The 18,308-nt window shown below is 31.0% G+C and overlaps 5 protein-coding genes across 12 annotated transcripts; 2 read left to right on the top strand and 3 right to left on the bottom strand.

The window, feature by feature from the left end:
- The first annotated feature begins 14 nt into the window (after positions 1 to 14).
- LOC105257668 (39S ribosomal protein L38, mitochondrial) lies at positions 15 to 1,804 on the top strand. Of its 2 annotated transcripts, none has more exons than XM_025410026.1 (3): positions 15 to 911; positions 987 to 1,531; positions 1,634 to 1,804. In XM_025410026.1, the coding sequence occupies exons 1-2, from the start codon at positions 232 to 234 to the stop codon at positions 1,516 to 1,518; spliced, it is 1,212 nt and encodes a 403-aa protein (XP_025265811.1). In that variant the 5' UTR covers positions 15 to 231; the 3' UTR covers positions 1,519 to 1,531; positions 1,634 to 1,804. The 2 variants fall into 2 exon arrangements, with proteins under 2 accessions (XP_025265811.1, XP_025265810.1); XM_025410025.1 differs by having other exon boundaries at positions 15 to 916; positions 992 to 1,531.
- Positions 1,619 to 4,985, bottom strand: LOC105257683 (ERC protein 2). 3 transcript variants are annotated; one of them, XM_020029493.2, is made up of 10 exons: positions 4,681 to 4,985; positions 4,079 to 4,278; positions 3,864 to 3,968; positions 3,534 to 3,698; positions 3,219 to 3,467; positions 2,753 to 2,892; positions 2,536 to 2,682; positions 2,113 to 2,405; positions 1,824 to 1,991; positions 1,619 to 1,722 (listed from the first exon to the last, which is right to left on the bottom strand). In XM_020029493.2, exons 1-10 carry the CDS (start codon positions 4,772 to 4,774, stop codon positions 1,619 to 1,621), a joined length of 1,665 nt encoding a protein of 554 aa, XP_019885052.2. In that variant the 5' UTR covers positions 4,775 to 4,985. The 3 variants fall into 3 exon arrangements, with proteins under 3 accessions (XP_019885052.2, XP_025265805.1, XP_025265806.1); XM_025410021.1 differs by lacking the exon at positions 1,619 to 1,722 and having other exon boundaries at positions 1,872 to 1,991; positions 2,095 to 2,405; XM_025410020.1 differs by lacking the exon at positions 2,536 to 2,682 and having other exon boundaries at positions 1,710 to 1,991.
- Positions 4,986 to 5,056: 71 nt separating this feature from the next.
- On the bottom strand, positions 5,057 to 9,395 carry LOC105257666 (locomotion-related protein Hikaru genki). Of its 3 annotated transcripts, none has more exons than XM_025410024.1 (10): positions 9,019 to 9,395; positions 8,417 to 8,508; positions 8,000 to 8,162; positions 7,536 to 7,709; positions 7,155 to 7,289; positions 6,798 to 6,941; positions 6,514 to 6,726; positions 5,967 to 6,149; positions 5,628 to 5,716; positions 5,057 to 5,524 (listed from the first exon to the last, which is right to left on the bottom strand). In XM_025410024.1, the coding sequence occupies exons 1-10, from the start codon at positions 9,113 to 9,115 to the stop codon at positions 5,408 to 5,410; spliced, it is 1,407 nt and encodes a 468-aa protein (XP_025265809.1). In that variant the 5' UTR covers positions 9,116 to 9,395; the 3' UTR covers positions 5,057 to 5,407. The 3 variants fall into 3 exon arrangements, with proteins under 3 accessions (XP_025265809.1, XP_011266753.2, XP_025265807.1); XM_011268451.3 differs by having other exon boundaries at positions 5,967 to 6,170; positions 9,019 to 9,386; XM_025410022.1 differs by having other exon boundaries at positions 5,967 to 6,170; positions 8,417 to 8,502; positions 9,019 to 9,386.
- Positions 9,396 to 9,520: 125 nt separating this feature from the next.
- On the top strand, positions 9,521 to 12,994 carry LOC105257667 (early endosome antigen 1). 2 transcript variants are annotated; one of them, XM_020029491.2, is made up of 4 exons: positions 9,521 to 9,602; positions 10,425 to 10,522; positions 11,010 to 11,401; positions 12,720 to 12,994. In XM_020029491.2, the coding sequence occupies exons 2-4, from the start codon at positions 10,430 to 10,432 to the stop codon at positions 12,940 to 12,942; spliced, it is 708 nt and encodes a 235-aa protein (XP_019885050.2). In that variant the 5' UTR covers positions 9,521 to 9,602; positions 10,425 to 10,429; the 3' UTR covers positions 12,943 to 12,994. The 2 variants fall into 2 exon arrangements, with proteins under 2 accessions (XP_019885050.2, XP_019885051.2); XM_020029492.2 differs by lacking the exon at positions 9,521 to 9,602 and having other exon boundaries at positions 10,356 to 10,522.
- A 362-nt stretch (positions 12,995 to 13,356) lies between these two features.
- On the bottom strand, positions 13,357 to 17,223 carry LOC105257665 (ras-related protein Rab-8A). Of its 2 annotated transcripts, XM_011268449.3 has the most exons (6): positions 16,975 to 17,223; positions 16,334 to 16,868; positions 15,978 to 16,038; positions 15,509 to 15,854; positions 15,187 to 15,189; positions 13,357 to 14,368 (listed from the first exon to the last, which is right to left on the bottom strand). In XM_011268449.3, exons 2-6 carry the CDS (start codon positions 16,455 to 16,457, stop codon positions 14,270 to 14,272), a joined length of 633 nt encoding a protein of 210 aa, XP_011266751.1. In that variant the 5' UTR covers positions 16,458 to 16,868; positions 16,975 to 17,223; the 3' UTR covers positions 13,357 to 14,269. The 2 variants fall into 2 exon arrangements, with proteins under 2 accessions (XP_011266751.1, XP_011266752.1); XM_011268450.3 differs by lacking the exon at positions 15,187 to 15,189 and having other exon boundaries at positions 16,334 to 17,219.
- Between the last annotated feature and the right edge of the window lie 1,085 nt (positions 17,224 to 18,308).

Raw genomic sequence — 18,308 nt, 5'->3', positions numbered from 1 at the left:
ATAACCAGTCTTGTATATTCATAGTTATGCTTGACGGAGTGTATTGTATTTTTGCGATTATGATCTAATATAACCTAATTCGTATACCTGTCGATTGACGGTAGGTTAAACATTATATATAAAATTGAAAAAAATTCGTATCTATGTTGCAGACAATTTTTCGTAGCTGCTAAATAAAGATATGTCATTCGACTGCCTCTCGTGAAACACGATTCGATAAAGTGTCGCAATATGTTCCCCAAACTTTTTCGTTGTCTCATCAACGATCTTCTAATTCCGAGAAATCAACATGTGCGACATGGTCATCGGTTACGTGGAAAACCGCCGACACTCGCTCGTAATTTGCAGCAACGTCTCGAGAAATTGCGTCTCAAACGAGAGGATCCGAATGTGAATTTCAAGGTGGACATCGGCTTTCCAGTGTCGAAAGTCACCAGACGAATGATATCGGGCATGTGGTCGAAGGAGATCTTGGAGCTTAGAAAAAATCCTGAATTAGAAAGAGCTTCGCGTAACAAGAAACTGTTGATAGATCTACAAAAAATGCGAAAGGACTGGTTACAAATCGATGGACCTTTTCACATTCACAGAATAGCAGAACATTACGGCATCTATAAACATCTATATGAAGATGCTTACTTCATGCCAACTGTTCCATTAGATATAAGTTATGAACTTGAAAATGATCAATTGACAAGAGTTTACAATGGTAATGTGATCAAGCCAAGCGAAGCTTCTAATGTACCTAATGTGAAGTATAACGCAAAGGCTGGATCATTGTGGACTCTAATAATGACTACACCGGATGGTAATTTGAACACATGTAATGAATATTGTCATTGGTTTATTGGCAACATTCCTGGCAATCGTGTGGAAGAAGGAGAAGAGCTGATAGATTATCTAAGACCAATAGCACCATATGGAATTGGAATGAAAATTGTAGAAAAAGAGACTAGATTTAGATATTAAATCTAAAGAACCAATTAAGCACCATATGGAATTGGATATTGTAGATATATCTTTGTATTGTACAAACAAGACTGTCACATAGATTTCTCAGGATATAAAAAAACAAAGCCCTGTTTAAATCTGAAAGAACGTGATTGGAAAACACTGGAATTTTACAGAAAACATCAAGATCAAATGACGCCTGCTGGTTTAGCATTTTTTCAATCAGATTGGGATTCCTCCCTCAAAGAATTCTATTACAATACGTTAAATACAAAAATGCCAATATTTCGGTATAATTTTCCTAAACCATACATTAGAAAACAAAAGTGGTTTCCTTTAAAACAACCTTTCAATCTCTATTTGGACAAATACCGTGATCCCAAACAGATAACTAAGGAGTTTTTATTGAGAAAATTGAAGAAAGTTCATCCTTTTAATGGACCAGAGCCACCGCTGAAATACCCATTGATTCTTCGATCTAGTAAATACAAGCCTTCTTGGTTGAAATTCGAGATAACAAAGAAGAGAAAGGGACAAGGTCGTGTTAACGATCTCAATGAATACTAGTTAATACAAAATGGTAAATACAAAATACTATAAATAAAAATTACAATACAATAAATAAAAATTATTTTACATTATTGTGTTTATTATGATAGATCTGATATTATTCTGGTTTCAGATGTGCCTCTATAATTTGCCTGCTACGAAGTTTGATGTCTGTCCGCGTCGGAATAGTGACATCAACTGTCTCATGTTCAACCAATAGTCCTATAAAATCGTGTCATTTATATAAAATCCATCATTAAGAGATTATTGGTATGTTAGATAAAAATGTGTAAAATATATATATATATAACAATAATATTTACCAATCGGCTCCTCTTCACCGGTTCCGAATATCATATTGGAATTATAATGGGATACGTAAGTTTGATAGAGATCCCGTGCTCTATCTTCCTTTTCCTGCTCGAGTTCAAAATTGCTCATGCCGAAGAGAAGGTTTACTTTCCGGCTAATTTTCGATAACAGCATCAAAACTGTAAAATCAGTGACTGAATTGATCTTCTTTATCAATAACTTGATGTTTCGAGGAATAGAAAAAGTATATGGAAAAAAAGATTTCATGTTAATTTTTCTTACATAATTATATTTTTTTACCATCGGTGTCTATTCCTTCGAGTTCCAATAGCATATCGCGTTCTTCCACATCTTCTCTATCGATCGTGATTATACTTTCTTTCAGTCCCGTCTTATTCGCATCTCTGGGTAGCTTCTTTGTACTTTTGGTACTGAGTTTCACACAGAGCAATATCATGTTTATATTCAGTAAAGCTGCTCTGATATTCGTGAACAATTCTCCCAAAGTTTTCTTCTGTTCCTTCAAATCTTTCTCGCGTTTCTTCTCAGTCTCGATTTGTTCCAGTATATCATGTACATCGTTTATTTTATACCTAAAGTTTTTTAATCAATTTTAAAAAATATCATATATAATAAAACAGTAAAAATACATTCATATTATATTGATAACTTTAGATAAATTTATAATCTTGTTTAATGCTTTATTATATAGCAATTAATTACTGTTCTGTTGTAGGTTTTGTAGAATGTTTGAGATTCTCGAGAAATTGTAGAGCATAATTTTTTTTACTCAACAAAAGATCGCGATTTTTTATATTGGTATCTAATCGCGCTAGCAAAGCTCTCTTCTGTTTGTATTGGGTTTCAAGTCTAATTACAGGAAATAGAATTTTATAACAATTATAGAAGAAATAAATTATTTACTAGATACTTGAAATACCTTGATAATAAGTCATAATAAGAACGCACGAGTAGAGTTTCTTTTACTTTAATACAGATATTTTCCAGAAGTGCTAACTGATTTTCTAATATTTTATCAACAGATACATCGGGATCTTTTTTCGCAAAAATGTGATCGCTCTGTAAATTACCAGAAGTAAGAAAACGCAGTATTAAGTATATTCGTTGCTATTATTGAAAGAAGTATATGTATATTTTAATTCGATAGAGCTAGGAGAGAGGATAAAAAATTGTAGGATATATGAAATTTAACTTATAGGGATATAAATTTATTAACTTATTAATTTATTAATTTATTAACTTATAGGGATATAAATTTATTAATTTACAGAAGATTGTTTCTTCAAAGTTTTATATTTGTATTGTGTCATTTCTCTTTCATTATTTTCCAAAAAAAAAATCAGTAAATGTTTGCTCAATTTTTGCAATTATTTGCAATCACTCACTTCAACGCGAATCAACGATTGCGCGTAAGCCCACAAATCGTCCACTTGACAACGTATAGTACTTAACATTTGCTCTCTGATTTTCATATTACGCAAAACGATACGAGTCATTCTCTTATATTTCTGTCTAACGTCATCCAGACTCTCAGCTGCCAGCTGACCCATCACCGTCACCCTCAACATTGCTTTACATTGGGAAGATTGATCCTCTTTTAAAATATTCAATAAGGAATCGAAAAATATTGCGTCCTAGAAATTTCAAAGAGATGAACGAACTTGTTTATTTAATAACGTAATATAAAATTGAAGATTTACCTTTCTCAGGATATTTAACATCGAGCAGTACGTAGAATATATCGCTTTCGCCGCGTCATATTTTGTGATGGATTGCTGTAATCTCGCTATCAATTTTTGCTGCTCGCAGTGTGGTAATTCCTCGGTTTGCTCCTCGAGATCGGTTAAAAGAACGCAGCGATTCGACTTATCCGCGAGAACAAGCAAACAAATCTTTAATCTATAGCTCAAAATTAGCACGAAACGTATAAAATACTATTTTATTGAGTAGACAAGTATAGATTTATTAGCTACAATTAAATGTATTATATAATAGATACGATACATAACTATGTAAAGATCAAGGTTTACCTGCAGTTCAATACCTCGCTGCAATTTTTTCTTTCTTTTATAATAGAGTTTGTCCAAGAGACGACGTTTCACACTGCAATCTTGATATATCGCTGCATAAATTTCCTGCGAGATATTCGCATATTATAGCGCATATTCCAGATACTTCGCGAATCTCCAAAAAAAATTTAAATTAATTTTAAGATTCAAAGGTTTCAATGTCGATCTATTCTTACGGATGGTTTTAGGTGACTGAATGCCAAATAAAATAGTCTGTGGTCAGCCAGCGATCCGAGTACATGTCGTTTACCGTCATCGCTCAAATCAGTAACAATTTCGCGATGTCTTTTAATATCTACTTCCAGAGACACGATCTTTTTCGACACTATTGATTTCAATTTCGTAGCTTGCGACAACTGCAATTTCTTATCGCGTGCTGGATATATCAGAATTAGGTATATTCAAATATAGATTAGAAAATAATTAGATCAATTATATCGTACTGTCTCATGAAAAGGACTTTATCTTTTATAAAACATTGAAAATGTCTCTTATTTATATAAACTTTATTTTGTGTTTAAAAAATTGCTCTCTTAACTATTTATACGGAAATAACAGTATAACACTATGATAGTTTTATTTTTCTAAAAATCTCTATTTTGTAGAATTATATATGTTCTATTATTGAAAAATAAAAATTGCACTAAGAGACTATATCAGAGAGTCTTTTCTCTATAATAATTCACTTATCATTATTTGATTCAGTTAGAAATAAAAGATGTGTTTGTATTTCGATTCGTATATATTAGAAAATCGATAAACTTTAATTATTTCTAACCATGTAATTTCAGAATTCCACGATATCGACTTATTTTGTCCCTGGTAAGCCATGTTTCCACTTGTATCTTTCTGGAAATTTTCATTCGACCCATTTCCTCGATGCTCCTTGACGTTTGATGGATTGCAGCGTCGAATGTTGAATCACATCACGTGCACGCGAAATAATTGTTATTATCCGATTGGATTAATTGCGCGCTGCATTCCAATTATTATGGCAACGAGAGCGGTAACTATGTCAGTTGCTAACGTTTTAGAACTCGTTTAGGTTTAATATCTATTCTGTATAGAGAGAGAAAGAAATTTATCATAGTATTGCACTTCAATATTAAATAGATAGAAATAATTGTGAGAAAATATTTATTAAGGGTGTATTATTAAAAAGGGATTTATTTTTTATTAAAATCGTTGTATATCTGGAAGTAAATTATAAATAAAATACTGGTCATTTTGCGGCCTACGTTTAACGCAAGATGTTTCCTTCCAGTGATCTATTCGTGATTATTTGTCGATTCGTACGATTGCTATATTCATTATCTGATAAAATCATTAACTTTACATAGCATATCTATCATTCGAAACAAAACGAATGTTTTACGCGAGTCTCTCCACGTTCCTCTTATTTATATGCTACCCGTAATGAATATCAGATGTGTTTTCTCGTTGAAAGATAAAAGAGCCCGATAGCCCGTAAAACTTATAAGAGATTCAGCGATTTTTCTTCACGTTTACACCTCTTTGTAAGATCGACAGGGAGGCGGTGGTGCGCTCCAAATGCCATTTTCTCGACACGACGGTTTCTTCACTGGTTCCAAAGGAGTCACATAGCCAGGCGAACATGTTACCTGTCCGTGTAAATCCCAGAATTATGCTCGAATAATTTATTTTCGAAAGTTAATCACTACATCATGATCTATAATTATATGTTAAATGTAAAATGGAATTTACTTGAATGTTGTCTCCTGGTTTGTACCAAAACTTGAGAGGCGCGATTCGACCATGAGGAGGATCACCCGGGTAAGGACATCTTACTTTACCTAAAATATTGCACTGATTAGTATTTACTATTTAAAAATTTTAATAATAATTTTCAAGAAAATACTATATATACATGGAAAATAATATTTCATTAATATTTCTATAATGTCATTATTTTTGACAAAATTATAGAATAACATTGGCAATCTTTTCTAAAATATAATAGATAAATTTTTTAATTAATGCTAAATTTATAGATTATGAAGTGACACTTAAAGTATTAGAAAGCTTAGTCACAACGCTACTCACATACGGGTGGACGGTGAGACCAGGTGCCGTTTTCAGTACATATGATGGATGCTTCTCCTATCAGTTGATGACCCGGTAAACAAGCGAATCTCACTAGGGCACCAACTTTATATATTTGGGCGCGATATCGCTTCTTATTAGAGTATCGTGTTTGCTCGATGATGCGTCCGCTTCGTGGCGTCTCTGGTATTGGACAAGTAATTTCTGTAAATATTATTCCTTATTATCTGCATTATCTTTGATTGAAATAATGAAAGATAGATTAGAATGTGATAATAAAAACCATTGAAATCTACAAAAAATTTTTTAGGATTATATTTTTATAGTTAAGAGATAATCAAATGAAATGTTTGAATTAAAAATTTAAAATTCAGATGCTTAAAATTTTAGCAATTTTTCCTTTTAAGAAGATATTTAAGTAATATTTTTCTCAATAAAATATATATATATATATATATATATATATATATATATATTTAGAAATATAATATAAAGAAATGGCTTTTAAGAATAATATTGATCGTAATGTTTGTTTAAATGACTTTACCAAGACAAGTTGGTATAGTTCCATTCCATCTGCCATTTCCTTCACATTTTATACTTTGCGAACCAGACAGCTTATATCCCCACATACAAGTGAAAACAACTTTTCCGCCATAAGTATTATTATGCTCGATCAAAGTTAATAATGGGTTGTCTGCGATATCTATTGCTGGACATTCGATTTCTTCGCAATGTGGCACACTTGCTGACCATTTGCCTATAAAAACAGCATTTTTTCTAAGTTCATATCTAATTATATTCAGGGAAAGAAAGCGCATCACTTCGTACCGTTATATTGACACGTAATACCGGAAGCACCCTCTAATCTATAACCCATTGGACACTCGAAAATTGCATTGTCTCCTATTCGACTACCCCCGATATCACTGATCAACGGTGGTTCAGGAACGGCCAATACCGAACACTGGACATCTGCAAAACAACAAAATTTAAATGATAAGATAGTTGGAAAACTTTATTGTCTCCTGCTGAATACGATCAATATTAATATGACAAATTCTAAAAAGCATATATATTTATTATACAATATATTTACTTATTATATTTATTTATTTATTTATTTATTGTACAAACATTTTTTTTAATATATTATCTTCAAAACACGGCATAGCTTTATGATCATACCTATAACACGAACTTGTATAGAATTGGATAATCCTTTGGGTGTGGAGCACGTATAAAGCCCGGAATCATGATGTTTAGCGTAGTATATCGAGAGACGATACTTGTAGTCTCTTTCTCGTGCAGCGATTGCCCATCCTAAAAAAAATATATAAAATACGAAGAGGGAGTGATCATTAAAACGAAACTGCTCGAGATAGTTATATTTTCTTATTTTTCTTTTAATAGCAAAATTAAAAGACATAATTTAGAGATTCAAATATACGATTTTATAATATGAATTATTATAAAAATGTTATAAATATTATAAAAATATTATAAATATTATAAAAATGTAAGGTTTTTTGTTCATTATATTCACAATTTTTAGCTCTTGCGATTTACCTGTCAGATATCGGCGGAAAGTTGAGGTCCATGTCCATTCAGGATTGCCTAATTTTCTCGCAAAGAGGCATTCCAGATGCAGAATACTTCCTGGGAAGACAGCGAGTGCACCAGTTGGCTCTACGGCGGCCGAACCGGCTGGTAGACCGAAGACAATGGTCGGCGGTACATTATCTGTTAAGAAATTAAAATAAGAAAAGAAGATTTGTCAAAAGTTATCATCCTTCCTAAAGATACCACGTAAAAATCCAGAATATATCAAAATATATCAAAATATGTTTATAGAATTATATATATTATATTAAAAGATAAGAGTTATATATATTATTTTTTCTATTTTTAGATAGAAAATGATTAACAATCTTATGCTTTTGAATAATTAAAAAATTTTACTAAATGTTTTTGTATTATATGAAATCTTAAATCGATTATTAAATATGATCACGATATTAATTATAACATACCAGTATAGTTGGAAATGGCCGTGGTAGGCACGCAATAAGGTGTCTTTCCGTTCCACGTACTATTACGGCAGTGTAACAAAGGCTCGCCGATGAGTTTGTATTTACCTAGTTCTCGACACCTCACTGTGATTCGTTCATTGTGAGGTACCGTGATCTTGTCTACCTACAACATTTGTTATATTTTTCATTGGAAAATTCATTATGATTCCTAAAAACTATAAGAGCTGTATCACACAAAATTTTCTTTCCATCTTTAAAATAATGGATTTAAAATATTTATTAATAATATTTATTAAAAGAATATTCAGAATACCCTAAATTTATCTTCTTAATTTTGAGTTATATTTTTATTAATTTAATGCTATCATCAAGCAATAAATAAATAAATAAAAAGTGAAAAGCAGAGTATATACTTACAGATATAGTGATCTCTTTATAGGTAACAATAAGGAGAGGGTGAAGGCCTTCTAATTTGCATCCTCGTTGCAAGCTCTCGGCGGTATCTGCAACTACACACGATAAGTAATCGGAGAATTTGAAACTATGCCTTTTAGTGCGCGCACGCTCGCGCACACCCTCGCAACAGCATCCCGAAGATCGATCATGTTTTATAGCGGCTTGCGCGATAAACGCCGAATTAAAGATCGCTTTGACTTAAGATCGCGTGGCACCCATCGCGAAACAACCGGTTACGTTGGCATAGTCCACGCGCGGTTGAATCATAAAGCAAAGGGTACCACGTGCTATCCCTTCAATGTTGTCCTAAGATAACTAAACGAGTAGGAAATTGTACATACGAAGCTTTCATATATATATATATATATAAGATAAAGATAATATGAAACTAATTATAAATTAAAATTAATTACATGATGCTAAACACACACCCCAGAATATTTTATATATTTTTTTAATTAATCGTTTTTCGCTTGCTTCTTTAATTCTGTAATTTTTTTTAAGTAAAAATGATGTAATGAGATTGAAATATCAAGATGTCGCGAAAGACACTTGATATTCACCTATGCACTTGATATTTAGCGTGAGCAGAAGCAACGTCATAATCGCTATCACTGCGACATGTGTGTGCGTCTTTCCCAAATAGTTGTCGCTCGGCATGTTGCTCGTGTCCTGGTAGATCGCGATCACGCAGGACCATGATTAATGATATCGAGGGTTGCTAATGTAGCGTGGTAACGATACGGACACATAATCGCGTATCCGCAATGTACTCCGGTATCTGTTTCGCGATTTCGATCATTATCTCTCGATCGAAACGGCACCAATACTTTCGTCGCACTCGTAAACACAATTATAAATTTGGAATCTGCAATTTGGAGGAGCGAGAGAGCGAGCAACGACACACTAGCAACAACGTCGATACTAAACATCCATAATCGGCGGGGGTGGCCGAGAATCGCTATTCCGAGAGATGCGCATGCGATCCACCCCTAGCCTTCTCTCTGTTTCTCTTCCTCTCTCCGTCGTTGCCGTTTTTACATCCGAACTCCATTTGGTCCATGCGCCACATCTGTAATTCTGTGAATATACCGGGTGATAACACGTTTAATGGATTTATAACATTTATGATATACGCAAAAACTCTGTGAGCAACAATTATATAATCTTAAGCAATTTTTACGTTTAATAATGCTATCTATTTTATATGTGTATAATATTAATTATTCAATATATTTATTACACACTATCTAAGTGATATAATAAATATTAAATGATCTTTGGTTGAATTAAAATTTATAGAACCAAAAAAAGAGATCATACAAAATTCAATGACTCAAAATCGAGATATTTAATGCGATAATTACATTATCGCATTAAATTTTAATGAAAAGATTCTTTGATTGTTGATTCTAAATATATAAAGCATAGAAGAAATGAGGCACCCTATATAGAAATCTTATATAGAAGTGTTATTACGAGAGATCGAAATCATTTTGTTCTCGTTTTAAGTATCTGTATGACCTATCTTTCTATTTCTTTTTAAAAATCTCATATAAAAAATGTATGAGAAAAAGAGAGAAATAGAGAATAGAAAATTTAAAAATATTCATATACTATATTCGAGTATGTAGATATGAAAAAATAAAATAAAATGAAAAATACGAATGTAGTTTCAAATGCGATCAAAATTTATAAGATTTGAAAATACTATACTATATTTAAAAAAATATATTATTCAAAAAAAGTCGCAAATTTTCGCGTAGATCTCCATTCATATTTTATATTCGACATTATGTAATTACAATTTATTATTTAAATCTTTGGAAGTTATTCAAAAATGTTCCACTTGCGTTCTTTAAGTTGAAGTTGGTTACTAACAAGAAAATTAAAGTAGAAAATTCTTCAGATGTGTTTGTTCTGCGTTAATTAACAATTAATTACATTTTAAGACGATAATATATTGCAGTAATCATGGATGACGATATAATGATATCGAATATACAAGATATCTCTCAATTAGAACGACAATTTCAAGAAAAGCTATACGAGTTGCAAAATAATACGGTAAGTACGACTGTTATATTGATTAACACTTGAAGTCTTTTACACGAGCCTATATTATTATCTGTAGAATTTCATTCCCTTTAAATAACATAAAAGATAACGATAATGCATATGTGGAAATTTAAATATTGCAAAATATTTGATATATTCAAAGAATATCTAAATTACAACATGCGAATTAAATCAAATATTGCAAAAAGTATATTTGAATAAATTTTTTTGCAAATGAATTTTAAAAAAAGAATAAGGGGATTTTTGTTTTAAAGAAAATCACTCTTTAATTTGGAATTTTGAAATAATTCAAGCATGCAGAATGTATCTCATTTTCTGGTAATTTTTTCGAAAATTTTAATAATTAAGTGGTTATGTAGAAATTATTATATCTCTTAACATTCTTCTACAATGACTTATTCAATCAGGAATGCGATAATTTATCCTAGAATATATCATATAAATTATATTATACATATACGTTTCGAGAATACAGGATACCTTGCGGGTGACGCAAAAGGAACTTCTGGAAACTCGTCACGCTTTATATAGTACGGAGTCAGAACTCGAGAAAGAACGTAGAATTTCTCATGAGTTAAGAATGCAACTGAAAGCAGCTATGAATGCAATTAATGAATTGCAGCAACAGCAAACAAAAAGTCAAGTCGAGGGCGTTCAATTACAAGTCAAATATGATGCGATGGCGAAACAATACGACTCTCTGATGAATGAAGCCACGACCGCTAAAGTACACGAGACTAAATGCAAAATTAAAATTCAAAGCTTAGAAGAGAACTTACGTCAGAAAGAGATGAGCAATAAGAGATTGGAGCAAACGTTAAATGAACTGGAACATGATAGTTTGCGCACTATTACAGCTATCGATCAGTAAGTTTGACCTCGTCAAGAATAAATTTGTCGACCCATCGTAACACGAATATTCACGAATAATATGATGAGAGTCCGCATTTAGTTAAAAAAAATATCTTTCTATTGTTACGTAAGAAATATATAAAAATAATAACAAAAAATCTAATAAATAATGTACAACATAAAGAGGAAAATGGGCTAAGAATTTAGCGAAAATGCACGAATAAAAAGAATTAAACCTCCAAATCCACCCCTGAAAATCCTTTAATTATTAAATGTTTTAGTTCCTTTTTAGACCATTTTCAGTAATTGTTAATAGAAATTATTCGTGTCATACTAAGAAACGATACAAAGAATAATATAAGAGAAAAAAGAATTTTATATATATATATATATATATGCATGATGTGATATAAAAATTATTCTCCGATCTCTACGTAATTTATGTCTCGGACAGAAAGTAAACAAAATTAATTCTAAACGGTTTCAGCTATTAAGAAATTTCACAGATAAAACATTCAAATAGAACATGCGTAAAATTACAGAAACAATGTTCATAAAGAAAATTGTAATGTTAAAAACAATGAAAATAAGAAGACTCATCAAATTCAAGAGACGGAAGATGCAAAGAGAGGAAAAAAATTTAATAATCGTTATTAAAATTACAATTAATAAATCAATCTTTGATATGCTTATTAAGTATCATTTTAATTAGTAATTACTAGAGCGTTTCTTACGGTTACACTTCCCATCTCTTCAATTAGGTAAATCCTTTTATTTCTATTTGTTCTTGGCATTGTAATTTTCTTTATAAACATTGTTTTAATTTTGTGCATTATATTTGCAATATCATATGATTGTGTATATTAAGTTTCTTAACAGCTAAAACCATTTAAGAAAATTCACTTTATTTTCTGTTCGAAATGTTACTTGGAGCTTGATATCATTTTTTATATCATTTTTTTATTATCATGTATATATATTTCGTTATCATGTGTGTGTGTAAGTTTGAACTATACTCTTTTTATATCATAAACTTCCATTTGGCCATTTTTCTCTTTGTACTTTAAATATAAATACAAAGATGTCTCATCTTATATAATATTATTATATATAATCTTATTTTTAATATATGTACGCATATATTTTAATGCACATAAATACGTATAATTTGCAGACCCGACTTATCTTAATTTTAATTGTAATTTTTCGATTTTTAATTTGCAATCCAATTTTTTTGTAATGACAGTGTTAATGATAAAGCAAGATTTAATATTATTTTAACGATAATTAATATATAAATATTAGTATATATGAAGTTCACGATTGATTTCAGCAAAATCACGAAACTTTCGCAAGAACAACAAAATCTGCAAAAGTCTTGTGAAGCAATTATCAGTCTTAATCAACGCTTACAAGTTATAGGTATGTGCACACACGCGATACATCGAAAGAATGAAACAAAAATTAAAGATTTGGAATATATGCTAGCTTCAATGTCAGTCAGAAATGAAGAATTTACAGACAAACTTGTAAAATATGTTCATCTAGAAAAATAGATATTTATCTCTACAATCTATGTGAAGAATAATAGGATAGGATATTTTACTAATAAATACACTGAAACTATGTATATACATGATTAATAAAAAATGTATTATAATAATCGTTTATATATTTAAGTATAAGTTGGACAACTTCTGATGGTAAAAATGCAAACTTAAGTCTGGCAAGTAAAAATATAAACTTGCATATTATGACAACCAGCGATTAAAAGATTTGTTTGCTGCAGATCCTTGTAAACGCGCACGAATCTACCTCTATAAAATAATAATTCTACGGAAAACAAGTTTCGCGTTCATCTTTTTAAGAGTTCTTGCACATATAACGCATTGACGTGTTCTGTGTGCAAAAATCCTTAGACTTAATAAAATTCTACGACTATCAGTAATATAATAAAATTGTCTATAAAGTTCTTGTTCAATTCGTCACAAGGCATTTTAATTACATCATCAGTTAATGCTCTAGTACATTTTATGTTTTTCCGTTAATTTTGTGAAAAAGCTATATCTGCTTAATAACAGTATAAAAACGATTGTGATATCTATACTGCTTAATCTTATTTATTTTTTTTTTTAATTTTTAGTCGTTCTATGTGATGTTGCATAGTGTGTGTTTGTGTGATGTATGTTTCTATATATATTCTTACAAACATGATCCTTCAAAAAACACACACGATGTAAATTATCTTGAAACAATACAGAATTTCGTGCATAAAAAATGTTCATCCCATTGCCATAAAATTAAGATACACTTTATATTCAAGTTTTTTTGATAAAAAAATTGTGATTATACCCATCGAATGTGTAAAAACACCAGAGGAGAAATTCATTGTGTGTTTATTAATATATCACATGTAGTAATTTTTAATTGTAATTTAATAATTATATCATAAATTTTCGAAGTAATATGATAAGATATAAGACAATTAAATCTCAATCGATATATTTATCACAAAAATTATCACCTATATATAAATCCACTTAATTATAGTAATTAACGAATTGAAGAGTACATAGCAATTGTAATAGTTTCATTAAAATGTGTACCCTCTTTTTCTTATATATAATAAAATACAAAATTCTAACATATATTTTCTCCTCTGAGGGTTTTTTCGGCAAAAAATACATTCATGTAAGTAATTTTTGAGTTTTTAATACAAATGTGATTGTTTCATTGTCAAGGAGTAAGCCCATTGCTAAACCCAATACTGGGGACATAAAAAGTTCCACAAAACATTGGTTTTGTTCGACAAAATGAACATAAGTATTTAATGATTGTAAATAGATGTGTCTTCTCACTGAATAATTGAAAATATTTAAAGGGTCAGAGTATAGTACAACGAGCGAGCCAACTAGGTGGTTTCCTTTGTGGTTCTGAAGCTTTCAACTGATGACCGCCGCCTTTCGGTGGATTCGACGCTTCCTGCAGAAAATAATAAACATGATATTGACAACATAAATAATAAATTATAATATATTATAATATATTATAACTTAATTATAATATATTATAACAAATTATATTATTACCACTAAATTAACTGTTTTATAATGTTATAATTAACATTATATGTTGTTTGTTGTAACCTTGCACAATATATTTTTTAAAATAATTTACTCATGAAGTAAATAAAGTGTTGCTTGTTATTAACAAATATTACAGAGTTTAATAATTAAATAAAGAAAATATAATAAGCATATAGTACAGATATTATTATTACAAAATAATAGTAATAATATTATTAGAAATATTAATTGTAAAATATATTATGTGTGAAATAGAAAACTAAATAAGATTAAAGTTATTATTAAGATTACTTATATATATATATATATATATATAATGTGAAAAAGATGTAGTTTTTATCTTGCACACTTCACATACGCGCACACGTGCACGCATGCACACACTACACATATACAAAAGCAAAAACTGAAATTAATATCATAGATGTATGTAAAATCTGTTTGCTTTTAATATATGAGAGAGAAAAGTATTTTAATTAATATTTAATAAACATAAAGTCACAATATTTTTCTAGCAGGCAATTAATGTGTATCAAACATAAATGCATGCAATGTTGTTAAAATATTATTAAAATAGTTTAATAGATAGGAACCATAATAGAGATTAATAATGAATATGCAATAGTTAAAATATGATTAAAATGCTTTAGGGATTGCTACAATGTTATATGTATAGAATTAGGAACCAACTAAAAACAGTGTACAAAAAATTACCTTCTGCCAAGATAGACCAGCACCAAATACAGAGAAACAGAGACAGGAAACAGAGAAAAGTGGTTATTTTGCAATAAATATGAGAAAAATGTTTGTGTTCATAAAAACTAATGCTTAATTTAGTATTATAAGGATATCATTAAGCATTTCTAATTTGTATATTCTAATTATATTAAACTTTATATAATAAGTTTTTAAATGTGAAAGTTTTTATATAAACATTGTGAAATATGAATACCAATGACCAATGAATAATCCATGTAATAAACATAATATTTTTAATTTTATTAAAGTATGTAATACAATTCACATGCATTCTTACCAATTTTTTCTCCATTTTTGCTTTGATATCACGTGCCAAAGTATAAAAAGCTTCTTCAACATTGATACTAGATTTTGCAGAGGTTTCCATAAATTTAATGCCATATTCGACAGCTAGTTGTTCACCTCTTTCCTTAGTCACTTGCCTTTTGTCTGTAAGCTCACACTTATTACCTAATAACATTTTTTCCACATCTGCAGATGCGTTTTCCTCTATATTTCGAATCCAATTTTTAATGTTCTCAAAACTTTTGTCATTTGTAACATCATACACCAACATAATTCCCATTGCTCCACGATAGTACGCTGTGGTTATGGTACGAAACCTTTCTTGTCCAGCAGTGTCCCTACAATTATATACATGATCCAAAATATAGTTGAATATAATTTTATGCTACAAATATAAATCACATTCGAGACAATTTAATTGATAGAAATGAGAAGGAAGAACATCGCAAGAACATATTTACCATATTTGTAGTTTAATTTTCTTGCCGTCTAATTCGATGGTACGAATCTTAAAGTCAATGCCTGTAACGTACAACAAAATCATAAATCAAGAAGCACTCTCAAGGATTTAGAGAGATAAATACAAACGAGTAACACCAATATACACGATGAATCACATTACTGAGAAGCTTGGTACATAATGTACTCTTTGTCTAATATACCCGTATGACATTTGGCCCGCGCGCACCGGATACATGTGTCTCGAGACACACCCTGGAGCGCGCGATTCCAGGCGCGACGACGAAGACGATTAATGATAGAGCGTAGGGTTGAGGGGAGGGGGGAGAGGACACGACGTGTCTTCTCTCGCACATACCGATGGTGGAGATGAAGGTCGTGTTGAACGCGTCCTCGGAGAATCGGAACAGCACGCAAGTCTTGCCTACGCCGGAGTCGCCGATTAGGAGCAACTTGAATAAATAATCGTACGTCTTTGCCATTGTTGTCGCGCGCGCGATTGATAGCTCGGTGTGCGATGTCCGCCGCTGGACTCCCCGAGCGATATTATCACTTCACGACACTTCGACACTCCTCGCAGACGATGCTTTCTCAGCGTACGCGACGGGCCCGCGACGGGCTGCTCGCAAAACCAGCTGGCTCCAATTCTATCTATCTGTCTTTCCTTTTCTCTCTCTCTATCTCTCTCTGCTCTTCAATATCTAACCACTTCGTCGGCGAGACATTTGACGAAGCGCGTTCTTCTTCCTTTGATGTTCGTTCGCTCTCTGTCTGCTCTGACGAAATTTTTTATACAATTCGGAAGATGACAACACGGGCGATGACGCGTGCTTCGCCGCGCGAGATTCAAGAGAGGAGAGAGCTCGTCTGATACATACATACATACAACACGCCTGTAACAATGGAAGAATAGGAGATAACTCGATATGTATAATCAAGGACGAATATCATTGGTATCTTTTTCCTCTCTATTTTCCACCGGCGATCAACGCCTCTTACGATTTCATCGGGAATGAACGATGTGAACGCGGTCTGAGAACCGTGATACACGTGTGCACATGCGTGCATTATAACATACACATGCATACGTCTGTTGAAATGCGCTGACAACACAAAGTCAAGGTGGCCACAACACGAGAGAAAAATCGCGGTGATCAAATGGCTGTCATCGCTTTTTATGAGATATGTTTTGTGATCAATCCGCGTGTTGTGGGAGATTTGAAATTCGCTTAAAAAAGTTTTGAAAATTGAATAAAAACTCATTTTTTCTAGTCCTTTTATGAGTTTTTTTTGTAGGTTTTTTCATCTCCCAATTTTGAGTGCACTCGGAGTAACATTTTATACTCTACTATCGTGAATTAACAAAGCGGATTAATCACACAAAACATCTGTCACAAAAAGCGACGACAGCCATTTGATCACTGCGATTTTTCCCTCGTATTGTGGCCACCTTGACTTGTGTCCTGCCAGGCATTTCAACAGACGTATGTATTACGCACGCATGTGTATCACGGTTTCTCAGACTGCGTTCACATCGTTCCCGATAAAATCGTAAGAGGCGTTGATCGCTGGTGGAAAATAGAGAGGAAAAAGATACGAATGATATTTATCCTTGATTATACATATCGAGTTATCTCCTTATTCTTCCATTGTTACTTCTATGACTATTTATCTATTGAGATATTGTATACATAATTTTTTTCTTGCCTAATACTTGTTAATATATATTTAAATCATATATAACATATATATAAAATATATAAATTCAATATATGTATATGTATATATATAACAATTTTCTCAATTCTCTTGCTCTCATAAAAGTAGAAACTATCTCAAAAGAAACTTTGCTTATAAAATAAAATAATTTTTTTATATTAAATACATTATAATTTAAGTCTTAATAGTAGAATAGTAAGTCTTAATAATAGATATAAATAGTAATAGATTCCACTCTTTTGTATCACTATTTATCGATATTTATTAATTAATTTCTTTGTTATGAAGTAAAGATTGATTTCTTTCTAATAATTATTCCATTTTTTGTTATCAGAGAGTAAAAAAAGGAATTAGCTCTTTAATTTGTGTTGAAATAATTTTCCTTTTCAGATACATCTTTTAGTAGAAAATATTCAAGAATTTAATGAAAAAAACTGTGAATTATCGATAATATTGATAAATATAATGATTGTCCGATATACATATAATAAACAAAATTTTCTTAAATAATTTCCAAAGGAGTTACATATTCCAAAAAATTGCAAGATCTTTGTTAGCAAATTTATACAAGATTTAAGAAATTAGTAAAAGAAATTAATGAATTAGTATACAAT

Source organism: Camponotus floridanus, unplaced genomic scaffold (assembly GCF_003227725.1).
Source record: "Camponotus floridanus strain SB8 unplaced genomic scaffold, Cflo_v7.5 scaffold3, whole genome shotgun sequence".
NCBI classification, from domain to species: domain Eukaryota; kingdom Metazoa; phylum Arthropoda; class Insecta; order Hymenoptera; family Formicidae; genus Camponotus; species Camponotus floridanus.
This window is presented reverse-complemented; position numbering and strand designations above follow the sequence as displayed.